Below are 17,735 nucleotides of genomic sequence, written 5' to 3'. Positions count from 1 at the left end.
TGTTATATAGTGATTATATATATTTATCTATTTTCCTCTATGATGCTTTTTACAGATAGCCATGCCTTTTTGTATGCTGTAATTTCCTTATAATGCATCTACATGTGTCTTTGTTGAGATCTTGCTTGAGTATAATTTCTAATTCTGAAGATTCATGTTTTTCACTGCTTTTAGAAAATTTAATTACGTTTTCTCCTAATCTTATCTCCATTCTTCCTTTGTTTTGTATATCTAACTTTCTTGGTCTGATCTTTTAGAACTTTAAATAGACTTATATTATCCCTCTAATCTCCATTTTTCTTAACCTCCATTATGTTTCTCTTTGCTGTGTCTCTCTGTGCCCGACTCTGTTGGTATCTTTTCTGTCTGGTTCAGTCCACTATCTCTCTCTTCGATGGTATATAATCTGCTGTTTGCTCATCTACTGAGCTTTGGATTTCATAGATTATATATTTATTTCTTGGAGTTCTAGTTACTTTTACAATTTGTCTTTTAAAAATGAATCTCACTGTTTGTGTTTTGAGTCCTTAGTGTATTCTCTAACCATTTTAAACACTCTTATTATGTGTACTGTTTTAGATCATTTTAATATCTCCAGCCTTTGAGGGGAGGGGTTCTGGTTCTGCTGTTTGTTTGTGACGGCCGATGGAGTCTACCTGGCCATTTTGAATGGCGAACTCGTCGGGAGCACCTGGGTTGTGTGTGTCTCCTTCTCAAGGGCGGATGCTCTCACCCCTGTCGCTCCTGTGCCGGAGGGTGCCCTCCCCGCCCGCCCCCCCCCCCCCCCCCCCCCGGCATCAGAGAGTCCCGTCCGAGGCTCTGCAGGAGCGAGGGCACCCCAGTCACGGCATGTCTCCCCGTGAGTTCATTTGGGCTTTGAACTACATTTCTTCTACATTTCATTCTACTGTAACTTGGAAGTATTCTGCACAAAGCAAGATGCATGGTTTAATATGGTTCCTTAATATTTTGTTTTTTAATTGCATTTTTTTATTTTAAAATCAATTTTCAGATGTTCTAGTGGTTTTTCTTGACACAAGTCATACCGAGTCTCACTGTGGTAAGTCCGAGTCACTTTTATGGTCAGTGCAGTTTACTCGTCAGCTCTGGCTTGTCTCCTGGCAACTGAGACTCTCATACCCGAGAGAGACGAGAGTCTCCTCGGCCTCCACCTGCCTATCGGACGAGAGGAGCTCTGACCCGGCTCGTTCTCCAGCTTGCAACTGTTTCTTCGTGCAACATGGAAATTGCTTTAAATTGTATAAATACGGTGACACGTTTATGAGCTTCATAATTTTACATTTCCGAGGTCTCAAGTTAATGCTCTATTTCTTAAAGTGTCGCTGAGTTCAAAGAGTGAAGCGTTGGGACCACCGACCAGAAACACTCCCGTTTATTTAATCACAGACTTGTGACAGAACAGACACAAACCGCGGTCTCAGGTGCTAGTCCGAGACCAACGCAGAGCGTGGCCTCTTGCCTGTCCTCCTTGGTGAGGGAACCGTGAGAAAAGCGATTGCTTTAGGGCATGATGAGCAGCTCCGTGGACCAAAAGGCACTTCCGATTTCATGTAAAAAGCATCTTTCTGTAAGCAACCCAGGAACTTTTCCCTCCTGTGTGCTGGCATAAACTCTCCCGTTGGCCTTCAGTGATTCGTATCTGAAAAACGTCAAAACACTGACTGTCAGTTGTAAGTTTCTTGTCGTAGATTAATAGATTAATCAAGATGGAACATCTGTGGTACGGCATTGTTTTCCCTCTTTTGTTGTCATTGATTTAAAAAAAAAACCCTCTCATAAGGGCCCTTGGGACAGATGGCCCCTCCGTGTTGATGGTTCGATTACCACGATCACCCACAGCTTCAGAGGAGTGCGAAGAAAAGAAATTGCTTTCTTTGTCAAGGTGTTTTCTATCCAATTCTCACCCATTAGCCCTGTTTGGCTAAGTTTGGGATTATTCTATATGTTTGGAATTACTCTATCAGGTGATTGATGAAGGTTTTCGCTTTATTATAATAGGTCTTGTTTAAAAGGAAAAGAAGCAGCAAAATGACATATCTAACCTGCTACCAGTTATATTTCCAAGTTCTTTGAAGTTCCCTTCTCACTACCTTGGCTAGAATTCACTTCCATCTGAGCAGAAAGAGCTTCGTTGTTTTGAGTTGGGATGTTAATTGTAGACGATTGTGGGGAGAATCACTTAGAAAGGCTGGACTTGGCCACTGAATTGCTTTTATGGTTTTACAGGAGGAGTTGTTTGATTATCCAAGTGATTCTCCCAGGGAAGGTAATCACAGCAGGTTATTGTGTCGGATACTTTTGCAGCACTGTCTGTGTGTATTTTTTAATCATTTTTGGTTGTTGTTCTATTCCCGTCGTCCCCATCTCCCCCTTTCCCTCCTCCACCTGCCCCACCCCCTGCTCCCTGTCAGTCCCCACACTGTTGGTGGTGTCTGTGGGTCACTCGCACTTGTTCTTTGTCTGGTGCCTTCCCCTTCTCTCCGCCACCACCCACTCCCCTGCTTGCACACATTTTTAGGAGGCGAACCAAACTGACAAATGTCCCCAATTGCCTGCTTTTTATTCTAAGTGTGTACATTATATACGGCAATGAATACAAGCATGACCTCGCCACTTTTTTGCACCTGGATCTAAAATAAAACATCTTAAAATAATGATTTCATTTCCTTAAGGGTTTTGTATGTGTCAGTCCAACACCAGTAACAACTGTTTTAGGTCTAGAGTGAGAGAGCGTTGATTGGAATCTTTGAGCAATTAATACCCTTTTGTAGGGTTTCCTCACCAAGAAATTTCTATTGCTCAGAGCAAGTCTGCATACAGGCTTTAGGGCATTATTTACAAAAATCTGAATACTGGGTTAGCTGAAACTCTCTTCCTGTGGGCCACAAGGGAAGTGTCCATACTTGTGAATATACCTAGAACTACCGTGCACCCAACGAACAATAAAGTCAGAGCCCCACAAGGCAGAGCACGTGGAGCTCCCGTGCGGTGCGCCTCCGGTGCTGCAGCGTGTTTCAGAACGGGCGTCTGTCGGGGACGGGGGTGCCACCACCGCAGGTCCAGTCCCGGCTGCAGTCCCCAGCGCTCCAGACGGGGGGTGCGTTATAGCCTCCTGAGTGTGGTGTGGGGGGGAGAACCTTTCAGGTCCTTTCTCGCTCAAAACCCCTGCGGTTCTCTCCATACACAGTGAGCCTTTTTTTTTTTTTCAATTCCAAGGGAGAGGAAAAAAACAGGTCTTAACTTATTTGTTACATTCACAGTCATCTCTCTGTTGTTCAAACCGGAACTAATTGCTTAAATTCTGTGAAAAAAAAAAAAGCATTGCAGGAAGGCACACAAATAGAACTAGAATCACAGTAGTGATACTCACGATTAGCGCAGAAATGGTTTTGAAAACGTTTTGGTGACGTTTTTCTTGCCGGGGGTCCGTCCCATCCTGACTCTCCTGGGTGACGTGTCTTCCTAGCCTTCGGAAGATGAGCCTTTTTGCTAAATAAACTGTGTGTGTAATAAAGACCATTCTGAATTATTCTTTGTCATACTTCAGAGAGTATGCTTTTAGTCACGCAATGTGAAGTTCTTTAACACGTGACACGTATGCTCAGCCCTGAGAGACACACGGTCTCTCCTGCTGTTCTCCAAGTGTGGCCCTCAGGTGGCTAGCGTCAGTGGCACTTGGGAACTTGTTAAAAAAGTGGCTTCTCAGACCACCCTTGACCTCCTGATTCAGGAGCGGAGGTGGGGGGGACCCGGAGTCTGGCGTTGAACGGGCCCTCGAGGAAAGGTGTGTCACAAGCTGAAGTCTGAGGACTGCCGGAGTCGGCCTTTAAGAAGATGCTGAAACTCTGTGTTATTGTCTGTATGTGGACTTGAAGATAATTTGTACAAACACCTGACTCTGTTTGATCGCATTACACGGAATCTGAATGCAGCAGTTTTTAGCAGTGAATTTGTTTTTGCTTTCGCGGCTGCTAGTCGTCGGGAAGGGGGTGAGGTTCCCCCGTCTCTGGTGGCGTCTTTGGGGCGGGTCAGTGGAGACAGGATTATCGGGTTGGAATGAGAGGCGTCTCTCTCTGGGGCCATCCGCCTGGGTCGGTGGGCCGTGTGCCCAGGGAAGGTGGCAGGGGGCCGGGCTTCGGGTCTCCGGCTTCCCCTCGGCCCTCAGTGAGGGAGTGAGTTTTTCCCTAAATACTTCTCCTGCCGTCAGACTGGTTCCCTAAATACTTCTGCCGTCAGACTGGATGTAAAACTACAAAATAACTCATATGTTTGCAAACTATTCTGGCAAATCCAGCAAAACTATGATTCTGCGCATGTGACATCAGCAAGATGGCCGCGTAGGAGACCCCCACCCCCACCCCCCACGCAGATCGACGGTTAAAAGGATGCCCATGGATGGAAGTGGCCTGGGAGGGCGCTGGGACCCACTGACGGGACTTGGGCAGCATGGCGGGGCCGGAGGAGGAAGACTGGCTTCATTTTTAATGCCCCTCCTAGCTCCCAGGCCAGCGTCACTCAGCGCCACGCGGGAACGCCCCCACGAGAAGGAGTTCCCCCGTCAGGGCAGGGGCACTGGGATGAGCGACCAGCCTCCCCAGCCCTTTGGGACACCACACGAAGGTTCCGCTTTGGTGTCACCCTGCCCAGAGACTGGCAGATGGCACGGCAGTGCGAGCCGAGACTGCACTGCCGACACCGGCACTACCGCTGCTCGTCCTGGTCTTACGCTGCTGCACCCAAAGGTGCTGCTGGAGACCTGCTCAGCCCTTGCAGCCTCAGGGGATCCCCTGTAGCACTTGCAAAGGACCACGCAGTTGTAGATGCTGTGGACCCCAATGACATGAGCTCATGACGTGAGCTGACAAGCCACCACGCTGCCCTGGACCTGGTGCCACCCATGCCCAGCACCCGGTGTCCTGCACACTCCCTCCTTGCCCCGCCTGCCCGGGAGAGTCTTCCCTCTCAGAGGTCAGTCTGTGAAATCCGGGAGAAATGGCTGCTTGTCCAGATGTGCAGGCACCTCATCAAGGCCACCTGACTCGTGAGGCGTCAGGGACATGCGACTCTATGAACAGAGTGCAGGTGACCTCCAGTGACTGGTCCCAAAGATAGGGAGATCCAGGAACTGCCTGGGAGGGAAGAAGTTCAAGGTAATGGTTCTAATGATGCTTAGAGCACTACAAGAGAGCATGGATGAGCAATGTAAATGTATTAGGGGAACAATATAAGAGCACAATGAGAAGAGCGGCCAAGAGACAGAAAACAAAAATGAACCAGATGGAAATGTTGGAGCGGTAGGATGCAGGGGCTGAGCTGAAGAATTCAATAGAGAGCTTCGTGGTAGACCATGCAGAAGAAGGAACCTGTGAGCTCGGAGACGGATCACTGGAGAACAATGAAAAAAAGCATGACAAGAACTGATAAAAGCCTACAGGTCTTATGACAAACATTCTGCATGACATTGGAGTCACAGAAGGAGAAGAAGGGAGAAAGAGGTTGAAATCTTATTTAAAGAAGTAATTTCTAAGAGTTTTCTAAACGCAGGAAGAGATTTGGACATCTAGTTCACAAAGTTAATAGGTAACTCGGAAATTTCAATCCAAAATGATCTTCTTTAGGACCCGTTATAATAAAACTATCTTAAAATTAAAGACAGAGCCCTAGCTGGTGTGGCTAAGTGGATTGAGTGCCGACCTGTGAACCAAAGGGTCTCTGGTTCGATTCCTAGTCAGGGCACATGCCTGGGTTGTGGGCCAGGTCCCCAGTAGAGGGTGCTTGAGAGGCAACCACACATTAATGTTTTCCTCTCTCTCTTTCTTCCTCCCTTCCCCTCTATTTAAAAATAAATTTTTAAAAAATCCTTAAAAAAATTAAAGACAGAATTTTAAAAGCATTAAGAAAACAATCTGTCATGCAAGGACTGCCAGCAGATCTCCCAGAAGAGACCTTGCAGGCCAGGAGAGAAAGGGATTATATGCGTGTACTACTGAAAGAAAGAGACAGCCAACCAAGAATACTTGACCCAGTAAAGGCATCCTTCAGAAATAATGGTGATGTAAGGACCTCGCCAGGCCAGCGAAGGCTGAGGCAGTTCATCACCACTAGACCTCCCCCGCAGGAAGTGTTGAAATAATGTTTTCAAGCTGAAAGGAAGGGGACTGACTGGGAAGACACCTGAAGAGAAACACACGATACTAACGGGCAAAAGAGACAGCACACTCGTCAAGTCAAGTGTATGGTCAAGATGTGGAAACAACCTAAATGTCCCTCAGTGGATAAGCAGATAAAGACAAAGACAATGCGATTATATACATTATATAATGTATATATATACAAGATATATATATCTCAGCCCTAAAAAGGATAGCTTGCCATTTGTGCAACAACAGGGACAGACCTTAAGGACATTATTCTAAGTGAAGTAAGTCAGACAGAAACAGACAAATAGTGTGTGGTCTCGTGCATGAGGAATCAGAAACATCTACCTCAGAGAAACTCCTGGTGGGTGCCAGGGGCTGAGGGGCGTGGGGGGATGGAGAGATGTCGGTCAGAGGGTGCCAGTTTTTGGTGACGAGACAAGTAAGTCCCAGGAACCCAATGTACGGCAGGGTGACTCTAGTTAACAGTGTCAAATGTATCCTCAAAAGCTGCTGTGAAAGTCGGGCCTTCATGTTCTCACTGCAACAACAAAACAGAAATAACCCATCGGCAATTATGGGAGGTAAAGGGCATGCTAGCTAACCTTAATGTGGCAGACATTTTACCATATATGCATTTATGAGGTCATCACATGGCACGCTTTAAACTCACACAGTGTTACCTGTCAGTTGTATCTCAATGAAGCTGGAAAAAATGTAATTTCAACTGCAGTGATCTAATTCCTGGCTCTTCAGTCTTTCCCCCATAATAGCCTGTGTAGAAAATATTTATGAGCACAGGGTAAACTTGGGCAAACAGGTGAGACTCCCTTCTTCCTGATCTTCATGGCGAGAGGGAGGGAAGGATGGGGAGAAAGAAAGAGGGGGGGCAAATTGGTTGCATCCTTTTCAGTACCCACCTCTGATCACAGACAGAAAGTACTGTTATTCACAGACAAGACCAGACCTTGAGCTGCCTAATTTCATAATTACAAACGCTCCATTTCTTTATCTTGCCTTATTTCTCAGTCCTGCAGTCTTCATTTCTATGCAGTAGATTTTCTACTGAAAACACAGTGTTAAAATGCACTAGCATGATTCGGTGCAACATTTAGTACTAATGGCTTTAACGGGGGGAGGGGGGAACCCACTTCCCTTTTCACCAGCTTCAGATCAGCACATCATATCTGTAGCCACTTTTCTGCTTGAATTCTCTTTCCGTCACACAGGACTGACGGAAACCTCAGACCCTGACTAACCCCACCACTGTGCTCCTGCACCCAGGCAGCAGGCCGTGGATGGGGAAATACCACACTATGGCCATGAAATCCTAGGTTGGAGATCCACCTAACTGAATACTCAGCAGTGCCCGAAACGGCCATCTCTTACCTTCTTAAGCCTGCAAGAACCCCTCTTGGCAGAGAGCCTTGCTCCTACTACGCAGAAAATAATTAGTGATTCTTACCCAAAACAGTTGCCTTTGCACCACTCAGTCGAAAACCTTGGATTCACAACCTCTCTCCCCTTTTCTCTGTTCTGTAACAATGGGAAACACTCTTCAGCCTCTGTCCGAGGCTCCTGGTGATGGGGACCCCACTCTTCACGCCGCCTCGGGGACAGCCTGCCCCTTCCTGTCTGGCTCTGCTGGCCCCGTGATCTTCATCATCGTTTAAACACGTTCCAGCCTGCAGCTGTCTGCGAGAGGGAAGGAACACACACACCCAGCTTTGTCTCTCCCTTCCACCTCTAGCTCTTGGCTGTGCGGGCTTTCTTAGATGAGTTGCCTCCAGACCCTCCGCCTCTCTCTCGTCCCAGTCGCTCCTTGATCTTCTCCCATCTGCCCTCTACTTCTGTGCCTTACAGGCAGTTAGCTGCCTGTTCTGGCCAGAGCCTTGCTGAATGTTTTGTTGCATGTGCTGGAGAATTTTTTAGACACACTCTCTTCCCCTGCCTTTCACAGCACACACCTGGCTGTATTTTTGCGCCTGGCTAGTTGACTCTTCTCATTTGGTTGGTGTGGCCGTCTGCCTGAGCGGTTTTTCCTGTGACGCCTCAGACGCATTTCAGGTTCTGTAGTCCGGCCTCTGTCTCTCCAGGTTTATTCCTTGACATTCCCTCTCCTACTCTGTGTTCTAGAGATGTTGCTTTTTTTTTTCAGTTGCTAAAATGTTTGAAAAACATTTTTTTTCAGTTGCTAAAATATTTGAAAAACATTATTTTGAACTTCAGTAATAAAACAGAAGGGGCCGGCTCCTGGTAAAAATGTTGGTCAGTAATTACTGAGTTCCAGAGTGAAAGACTTGAAGTGAGGCACCCTTGGGATGTATTTTTAAGGAGCAGCATGGAATTGTGGGGACAATGGCCCAGAGCTGATTTTCCAGGGCTCAGGTACACCGAGTGATGTCTTCGATCCACTGAGTCCCTTCCCTTGGAGTAGACTTCAAATCCTGTCGTATTGCTTGGGCTCATCACTTACATTGTCTTGGGCTTTCAAAGGCTCTTTCAGAAATTATATTATCCATTGCACACTAGCCTTTTAAAGCACATTTACAGTGCTCAGAAGGTTGTATTTGACAGAATTAAAAAATAAGCATTTGTGCAAAATATTTATAAATGCTAATTAATAGGACTTTTTTTTTACTATGCTAAAGTAGAAGAGGTCTTATGAAAAGTAATGAAAATGAAAACCCAGTGGGAATATTTATAAAGCATTGATTTTTATATATGAGTAACTAGACATAATATATTACAAAAATTTCTCTGAAATGCCCTGAAAATATCTATTATATTTTAAGTAAGCTTGTTGCCTTATACCTACCAACTTATCTGTTATTTAAAAAAAATTTTATAGAGTTGTAAATGTGGGATTTCGAATCTGAACTTTGATATAAAGCAAACATTATTACAGTGTTAGGATTTTAAATGGAAATTTAAGATCATATATTTGGTCCAGTCTTTGAGGGCTATAATATGTATAATTACATATTTACCAGATGTATGTTTTATTTTTCTAATTATAACCAATATGTTAATGTAGTTAAGTTTGAAAATTTATATTTTATAATCTTAAAAATTTAAGTATACCAAAAAACTGTGTTGCTCAATGAAATGATGATTTTTAATAATCTGACTGTTATTTGATTTCTTCTTATTCCAAAGTTTATTGAGTCTTAAAAGATAAAACTATTTGATTTGGATCTTCATCCACTGTAAGTGTTTAGAGAAAAACTTAAAAATTATTTAAAAAGTAGATTTGACAGTTTTAAGGGTATTTTAATGACTATTTCTGTAAAAGGTTTTTTTGTTTTGTTTTGTTTTTCGCCCCTGTTTAATGCCATGTATCAATTATTTACAGATCCGGTGGTTTTGTGGAAATTCCCAGAGGACTTTGGAGACCAGGTTGGGATCACATACTTTCTAAAAAGCTTTGCAAACTCGAGTGTTGTGGTTGCTGCTCTGTCACCGCCGCCGCGGCTGCACACCAGTTGCCCTGAGTGTTTTCTCTTGATCGACCCGGAAGAGAAAAGCCACACGTGAGAACACGCGTGGGAAGTCTGTCCCAGGCGCCCGGTGCCCGCGCGATGAAGAAGCCCTTAGAACGCAGCGAACGGGAGCTGAGTGTTTGGTTTTAGCACCTTTCTACGCTCTTTCAGCCCTGTCCCTGGAATGCGTGTTTGGGGGCACCTAAGGTTCTGCCCCCCAGAAAGCACAGAGCGTGCCCTGCCTCGCTGGGGGCCTCCCTCCCCCTCTCGCTCCTCAGAAGCAGGGGGGACGGCGGCGGACGGGCGGTCGGTTCTCTCCTGGCACAGCCAGGGCGGAGGCCTTTGCCTCTGCAAGCTGGACTGACAGCGCTTCCTTATTTTAAAATGCTCCCGTCTATGGCTCTAGTTTCTTACAAGAAGATGAGGGGCTCCGGAATGAATCCATTCCATTGTGTTTTACAGTGTGGTCTTATCCAGCTCCTTCAGCGTTTAGTGGGGCCAAACTGAGTGACTATTTTGACATGATGTTTATACACATCATGTCAACATAACTTAAATGTTGATATTATAGATTTAAAAACTTATCTTAGGTTTACCATTTGGAAGTGAATTATATGCTATGTGGTTAAAAAGACAAATTTAATTTTAAATAGAAATGAGCACTTTTCATGGAAAATGGTGAGCAGGTTCCTTTTAGCTGTCTGCAAAGAAACGGGCTGAAACAATCCTTGCCACTGTGAAAATTATAAAATGATAAAACTACAAACTTAACCATAAGGTCAATTCACAGATGTAATGTGCATACTTGTCATAATCCACAACAATGAAAGCTGACGAAAGGCTGTGCTTAAAGCCGTTCGTTCAGAAACCCCTGTGCAAACACGTGCCTGAGAACGGTGGGGGAGTAGTTCTCTTCGTGTGGAATCAGCATGTGAGACCAGCAAACTGTGCCAGAAACGCAGGCACTTGGCACCTTGGGTCTCAGGTGGGTCTCGTGCAAGGCAAGACCGCTGTTTCACACAGGAAGATGGTGTGCACTCGTAATTTTTAGCCCTTTAGAGAAAGAATAGGTTTATAAATATCCCAAGGACATAAAGGAAATTCTTGCAGTGAAGACATGGTTTGGACATAAGAAGCTTAATCGGGGTTGTCCCCAAGTCATGTGTTGTTAGGTCCAAGCCCTGCTGACTCAGTTTACCATTTTTAAACACTGTTCTCCTCTTGGTCTTCCGAATCCTCTCTCGCCCACTGGCCCGAGAGCAAACCTCCCGCCCAGGTCTGTGTGTGTGGGCGTGTGGGTTCCAGCTCTTACGCCACCCCGAGAATCCCTCTGGGGCCAAAGCCTCCCAGCCCGGGCTCACAGAAGGGGGGCAGTGTGCTGGCCGAGCCCCCCCACAGTGGGTTTCTCAGGGAGGCCAGCTCCGCTGTTCCTCTTTGTGACCCATGGACTGGCGGTAGGAATGTCTTAGTTGGGGCTGAATCGTTGCTTTGTTTTCCATGTTTGTGAGCTCAGTGGAACGTTAATAGGCCCTCACATGCTCGGCAAAATACTGCAGCAATTAGCCGTGGAATGGTGGGGACCCCTCATCACCCCGGATTCCGGTGCGTAGCTGTCCTTCCTGACCTTCCGAAGGTCGGCGCTGAAAGAAGCTGTGGATCCCTCCGTGTCTGATGACTTGACTCTGTGCCCGAAGAAACCAAACTTTACGTGGGAATCTGGCCAAGGGCCTTGACGAATGCTTCTGCTGAGCGCTTCTTGGGGACGCTTCGGAGTGCGGCAGGTGACCCCGTGCCCTCTGCGTGCTCCTCACTCTTAGGCCTTCCCGCTTCCCGAGCTCACCGTCTGCGCCTCCCCAGCCAGCGCCTCCCCAGCCAGCCTCTGCACGGGACCCAGACTGCTGCCTCAGCGGTTGTAATTCTCACGGGCCTGTGTCTCTAGCTCTCACCGCGGGCGGAGCGCTGTGTGCACCGTTTGTGTCACCTTCAGGGTCTCCCCCAGCAGGGACAGCACCGTCCAGAGGCTGCCCAGGAAGGAGCCTTGCCTGGGGAGGCAGGGGGGTCTGTCCGTCTGGGAGCAGGAGCCAGAACGAGTGGCCCAGCTCTGCGCTGCTTCTGCTGGCAGCGTCCGTCTGCATCCCGCTCGCTCGTGCGAGTGCTTCAAACGGTTATCACGGTGGTTTCTTCCTCAGTCTTTTTCATTTGAAAGCTGTGCGTTACTTCATGCAAAGAGAGGACATCGGTGCCCTCTGGTTTGGCGCCTGTGTAAGGGACTCCCCATGGCTCAGCCACGATGGGCGAGAAGGCCATACAGAGAAGGGTGTCTCGGAGAGACTGCGGCTCCTGCTGCTGGCATTGGTTCCTCCAGATGTGCTGGCAGCTCTCCCCACACCCGCTGCAGCCCCTCCGACCCGCCCAGGAGCCTGTGAGTCCGGGGATCCCCCGAATGTCCGCTTGACAGAACGGCAGAGCTCGGGCTGGAGCTCAGACTTCGCGTGGCCAGCCGGAGCCGCGCAGCTAGGGAGGAGCAGGGCGTGGGTCCGAGCCAGAGGCCGCGACTCCGATCCTGGGGCCCAAAGAAAGACCTACTCCGACTCAAGACTCCCCGTCGCCGCCGTCAGCGTCGAGCTCAACCTTCTCCGCAGGCTCAGGCCCCTTGTTTCAAGTCCTTTGTTTACACCTTTAGCCTCCGATTCCTCCGTCCGCCTTTTTTCTCTATGAAAATGTGGCAGGTTTCCTAGTGCCCCTTCGGGCCCATTATCCACCATCCATTTACAATCTCTCTTTGAACGCGCAGTCGCTCCGTCTGAAATGCTAATCTCCCGCGCGCCCTCGCCTCCGCCTGCCTTTCTGTCTTGGCCTAAAGGTCATTTCCTCCCAGAAGCCTTTTTTGTGTCCCAGGTCCGGGCTGAATGGACCCCCTGGGAGTCCCCCCTCCCGCATTTTCTGTTTCCCACATTCCGGCCTCCGTCAGCTCCGCCGTCCCTTCACTTGCTGTTTGCCCCGCGGGACCGCAGTCCCCGGGGCCGGGATTGAGGAGTCGTTTGAAAAGAGGGTAACATTTTGACTCTAATACAAATACGTGTAAGATTTTTATTTTTGTTGGAGTTTTTTTTTAACTCATTCATTGATGAGGGTACCTGTAAAATGCGACAGCCTGTCGGAAGGAGAGTTCGGAGTCCCACGACGCTGCAGACACATCAGATGGCCGTGACACACGTGCCGACGGAAGGGAGAGTGGCTTCACGCCGGGGGGGGCGTGCGGGAGGAGGGAAGCCCACTGCCCCTCCCTTGGACACGTCGGGGGCCAGTACACTCGCTCTGGTGCCCTGGGTCTGCAGCTCGGACCCACGCGGCAGCTCCCAGGAGCACTCCCGGGAGGCGCAGAGTGCTCCGAGGATGGTGTTGGACGGTGGCCTCGCCCTGCTGGAGACAGTCAGTCCTCGTTGGGTCCATTTCTGTCTTCCCCAGTCTTCCTTCGGGTCTGCTCCCTGCTCGTGCAACCACGATATAACATCAAAGAAAGATTCTAGGTCACGAAATGAGACGCGTCCCACTAGCTCTGGCCTGCTTACTTACATAGGTGCAGAACAGGGTTAATGTGCCCTAGGCCCTTCCGTCTCTAGAGCCACGGCCCGCAGAGCAGTTATTCTGTCTGCACGGTAACGTCTCTCTGGACGTGTCCTTGAGGGATTTCAGATTGGACTTTTAAAAAGCCCCCGTTGTTGGTTGTCCTAAAGCTGGGAAACCAAGCCCAAGACACTAGCTTTGCCCAGGCTCTCCGTGTGCTGCCTCTGCCTTTGTAAGTTCTCCCCTTCCCTCCCTAACCTGCTGGCGTCCCCAGCCCACGAGGTCGGGGGAGGGCCTCCGAGAGCCCCTGTGAGTGAGGCTGGGGTCCGTGGGCGGGGCCTCGGGCAGGGTTCCTGGGCGTCCTCCCGGTTTCCTGAGGAGGAGCTCTCGCTCCTGCCTTCAGCAGTGCCTTGATGTGGCTTGTGAGACGGAGCCGTTCCCAGGTGCGACACCTGAAGTCAGGCCTTGGTTGGGTCGTCCGTCTGTCCAGTTACACCTGGTAAAAGGAAAGACACTTTAAAAAAAAATTGGACTGATGCAAATGTATTTTCTTTTGATGATGTTTAAGGAATGTGGTCAGAATGAATCAAGTCTTTCATGGTTTGAAATTGAGGTCGATTGACAGCTGGACATTTACAGTTTCTCTTGTGTCAGTCACAAAGAAGGTCTAAGTTATTTTCAAATAATTTATTAAACCTTAATAATTTCAAAATAAATGTTTAAACAAATTATGGATATGCGATCTTAAAAAGTGGTGGGTTTTTTTTTTTTTTTTGCTTGTTTGGACTTGATTCTGTCATTTTTAACTACCAGTTGATCTGATCACACACAGAAAAAAATAATTTAATTGTGTCCTATACCAATTATTGTTTTTCCAAATGAAAGAATTCAATTTCTTGAACCAATTTTTGAGGGTGGTGGTTAATTTTTCTTTCACTACCCCATGAGAATATACATTATATACAAACATGTTTCTAAGACAAGTTGATCTTTAATTTTTAGCGAAATAAAATGTAAAAAAATGAGTATATAAGAGTGATAATCATATCATGACTGCATACTTTGTTTCCTAGTCAAATATTTTATCAATGATCTGTCTTAATAACTCTCAAATACCCATTATTTCTTATCAGTTTGTTTTAGACACTCAGAGTGGTGTCTTTGTTGTTCATTTTTGTGTCTACAAATGAAGAATCAGAATAAAACATAATTGTAAGCATGTGGAAAGTGTTTGAGAGTAGCTTGACAATTCTCACTATAATTATACTTTTCTCTCTATCCATCTTTGTGTAGACAAGATTTGTTTCTTTTGCAGATTTAGTATTAGGAAGCTTAAGGCAAAATGTGGTTATATTCTTATTTCGTCTGCCTGCTGTCTTATATTTACTACTTTAAAATTTAAAACTTTTATTGCAAACAGGGATATTTGAGAAAACAGTGATACTTTAGAAATTTTGCTTTTTTGGAAATTTTATTGGAAGACAGAACCACACCGTCATGCAAACTCCTATTGAAAAGAATATTTTCACATGCATTTTAGAGCATGAAATTTGAAAGTCTCTAAAAAATTGACCTTATCTTTTTGGTGAAGGGTGACCAGGTTTTACTTTAACAGCTCTGAGAGGTGAGGTTTTCATTGATTTTTATGGCAGTGAAATGATAACAGCTGATTCCCATCCATCTTGGGAGGCCTGGCATTACTCAGGAACCTGTAGAAATCAGTCATAATAGATGATGCCTAAATGTGGTTTTACAAAAATTTTCTTTTTATTGAGCTGTAAACGTTTGACAAGTGAGTTTGGAATTTACTCCTATAAAGAGTTCTAAATCTTTGAGAGAAAAAAGATGAAAAATAATTTTTCAAGGTGACAGGCTTATGACTGAGAAGCAATTTTTTTGCAAATCAAGAGAAAAATATTAAATATAATATTGGGCATTAAAGTATTTGTGCCAGTTCCCAATGTTACATATTAAAAATATTTTTAATTTTTAGTTAAAAAATAAGTTAAAATTAGTCAACTGTGAAACAAAGGATGGAAACAAGAAAAAGATTTTCAGATGTTATGGATGATAAAATCATAATCTTTAAAACATTGGCACAGAGTCCAGATTAAGTCACACGAAATACCTTATTTTGAAATAATTTTCATTATTATAACTGTATTCAGCTTTTAAAAATGCCTTCCAGGGAAATTTCTTCCTTGGAATAGGCGTTGAGCGAGGGCTGCAGGTCACCAGACCCGGGAGCAACCCAGGAACTGCCCCCTTACCTTTCCCTGTGGTTTTTCCCATTTCTCCCCCTTGCAGAGCATTATTCATGGATCAGCCCTTTTAAAGTAACATTGCTGGGTTGTTTACTAATGCTTGGAATGAAAGCTCGAAATGCAGTTGAGGAGAATATGTAGATAGGAAGGCACCGCACTATTATAATTCTGAAGTTTAAAAAATGTCCTCGGTGAGCCGAGAATGTTGAACTTGGTCAACATATGGTACCAGGGAGCCTTGTCCCCACCGCTCTTTTGTCATCTTGTGATTGTTGCCAGCTTAATGGCTGCTGTGAGCCATCGTCCTGGACGTGGGGCTAGTCCGCCCTGGGGAGGAGAGGAGGAAACAGCAGTGTGGATTATGGAAATATGGATTGATCTAAAAAGAGACCCCTTGTAAAAGGACGGGGCTCAAAGGAAGGCCAGGAAAACCGATGAAAAGAGGATGGAATAGACGTGAAAGTGACCATGGGAAATCTTCCCTTTCATCTCCAGCTGCTGCGTTTGGAGAGAAGGAGCGCATTGGTGTGTTAAGGGAGAGCCCAAGGAGGCCAGATTAACGGCATTATTTATTAGGTCGGTGTCCATTTTCAGCGGGATAAAATATGTGCATTTGAACAGGCTCGGCATATGGGAGACTTTTTCAGTCTTAAAGCCACAACGCTAGGTATGAGGTACCATAGAAACATTTCAAGCAGCGTGTGCGACTTGATTAATTTTTAACCTTTAAACAGGCGTAATTTAAAAATTAACTTCGTGTTTGTTATATATTGAGCATTTAAACTAATTGTGATGGTGAATAGTGTCTTTGAAATGTGAATCATTTCTGTCACTTTTATAACTTAGTCATTCAGTTCCATGGTCCCATGTTTATTCACGTGCATTTTTCTGGACAGGCGATAACGGTGCAGCTGCTCTTGGTAAACTCACCGAGAGGTGACATGCGTCTTTATCCTCGGCCTGTTTGACCAGAAGTGACAGCAGTGCAGTCCCCAGTGGTCACGTGTGGGATGTGGGCACGGGTGTACGTGCATTTCATAGTTCTTGGCGTGCTTGTGCACAGTGAAGGGGAGTCCTTGCCTGGTTCTGAAGTTCAGAAAAAGGTTGAGGAGACAGTATGGTGCACAGAGCCGAGATGTCTGGGTGGAGAATCGCCGTCGGGGAGGGGAGGACGTTTTCAACGGTGCGCGTGCCGGGGTCCTGGTAGGGACGCCCTCTGGGCAGCAGGAAGCCCCTGACTGGCGTCCGGGACCGGACGAGAGGTGGTTTCACACAGGAAGCAGCAGCTGGGCGGGGTTCCGAACCTCGCGCCGGCTGCACAGCCAGACTTCTGTCCCTGTGTGCGCAGGGAGATGAGCTCCATCCCCCCTGGGGAGCGGAGGCTGAAGCCAGCCCCTGGAGAACACCAGTGGAGAAGCAGGCATGGAGGAGCCCACAAAGAAGGGACGGAGGGGGGAGAGCTAGACATCTGGCGGGGTGGGGGTGGTGCTCGTGAACAGGGGGCACTCCCCGGGAAACCTTGGCTTCCCGAGTCGGAACAGGTCCTGGTCATTTGTAATCCTAAGTGTTTCACCTGAGACGGTCCCGAACCCACACGAGTTAACCGAGTGGACGTGGTGTTGCACGCTGCGGAAAGGTGCAGCAGCACGGAGGCTGGGACCGGCCTGCTGGCCGCCGACCTGGGAAGCCACCGCGGGCTGCGAGGACCCGCAGGAAGGTCCGTCTCACGTTCAAGGAAATGCCCGGTGAGAGGAAGGGCGGCCTGGCTCTGCCTTCCAGCTGACCACGGGCTGACTCTGACTTTGCAGGTCCCCCGTGGCCTGCTGTCACAAAGAAGCCGCTCCTGATTGTTTAGTTAGTTGCTCCTTATTTTCTGACTCCGTCTATCCCGACAGAATAATATATCGTAATCAATAAACAGGAGGTGCGGGATAATTTTTGAAGAGGATTATCAGTTCTTCATGGAGGAAGTTCATCCATCACTATGTGTGCACACGGTTTCTCTGTCACTGAGTGACGCCCTCGGTGAGACACTCGGGAAACTGTGTTTTCTCTCCAAGGTCCTTTGTGCCCCGTGGACTGGGCTCAGTGAAGAAAATGCGCTGCTCTCTGGTAGGACCTGCTTGGTGGCTTTCTGTGTGAAAGAGCCAGTGTTTGCGGCTCAGCTGTGCCCAGAGAGGACTGACACCCAAATCGGCACCTTTATTTATAGCCTCGGCCAGACGCCAGAGGCGACGTCAGCGGGCAGTGTGAGCTCACGTTTT

At 47.1% G+C, this 17,735-nt stretch overlaps 1 protein-coding gene across 4 annotated transcripts in view; it reads left to right on the top strand.

Annotated features, from left to right (window-relative positions):
- The window catches only part of DENND1B (DENN domain containing 1B), a 143,748-nt gene that overhangs the window by 30,176 nt on the left and 95,837 nt on the right, over positions 1-17,735 (top strand). For all 4 annotated transcript variants that reach the window (XM_028531258.2, XM_028531257.2, XM_036016185.1 and 1 more), the window contains exon 3: positions 9,514-9,557. In XM_028531258.2, the coding sequence (XP_028387059.1) occupies positions 9,514-9,557 (44 nt within the window). The remainder of the gene's footprint in view (positions 1-9,513; positions 9,558-17,735) is intronic.

Source organism: Phyllostomus discolor, chromosome 15 (assembly GCF_004126475.2).
Source record: "Phyllostomus discolor isolate MPI-MPIP mPhyDis1 chromosome 15, mPhyDis1.pri.v3, whole genome shotgun sequence".
NCBI lineage: Eukaryota > Metazoa > Chordata > Mammalia > Chiroptera > Phyllostomidae > Phyllostomus > Phyllostomus discolor.
This window is presented reverse-complemented; position numbering and strand designations above follow the sequence as displayed.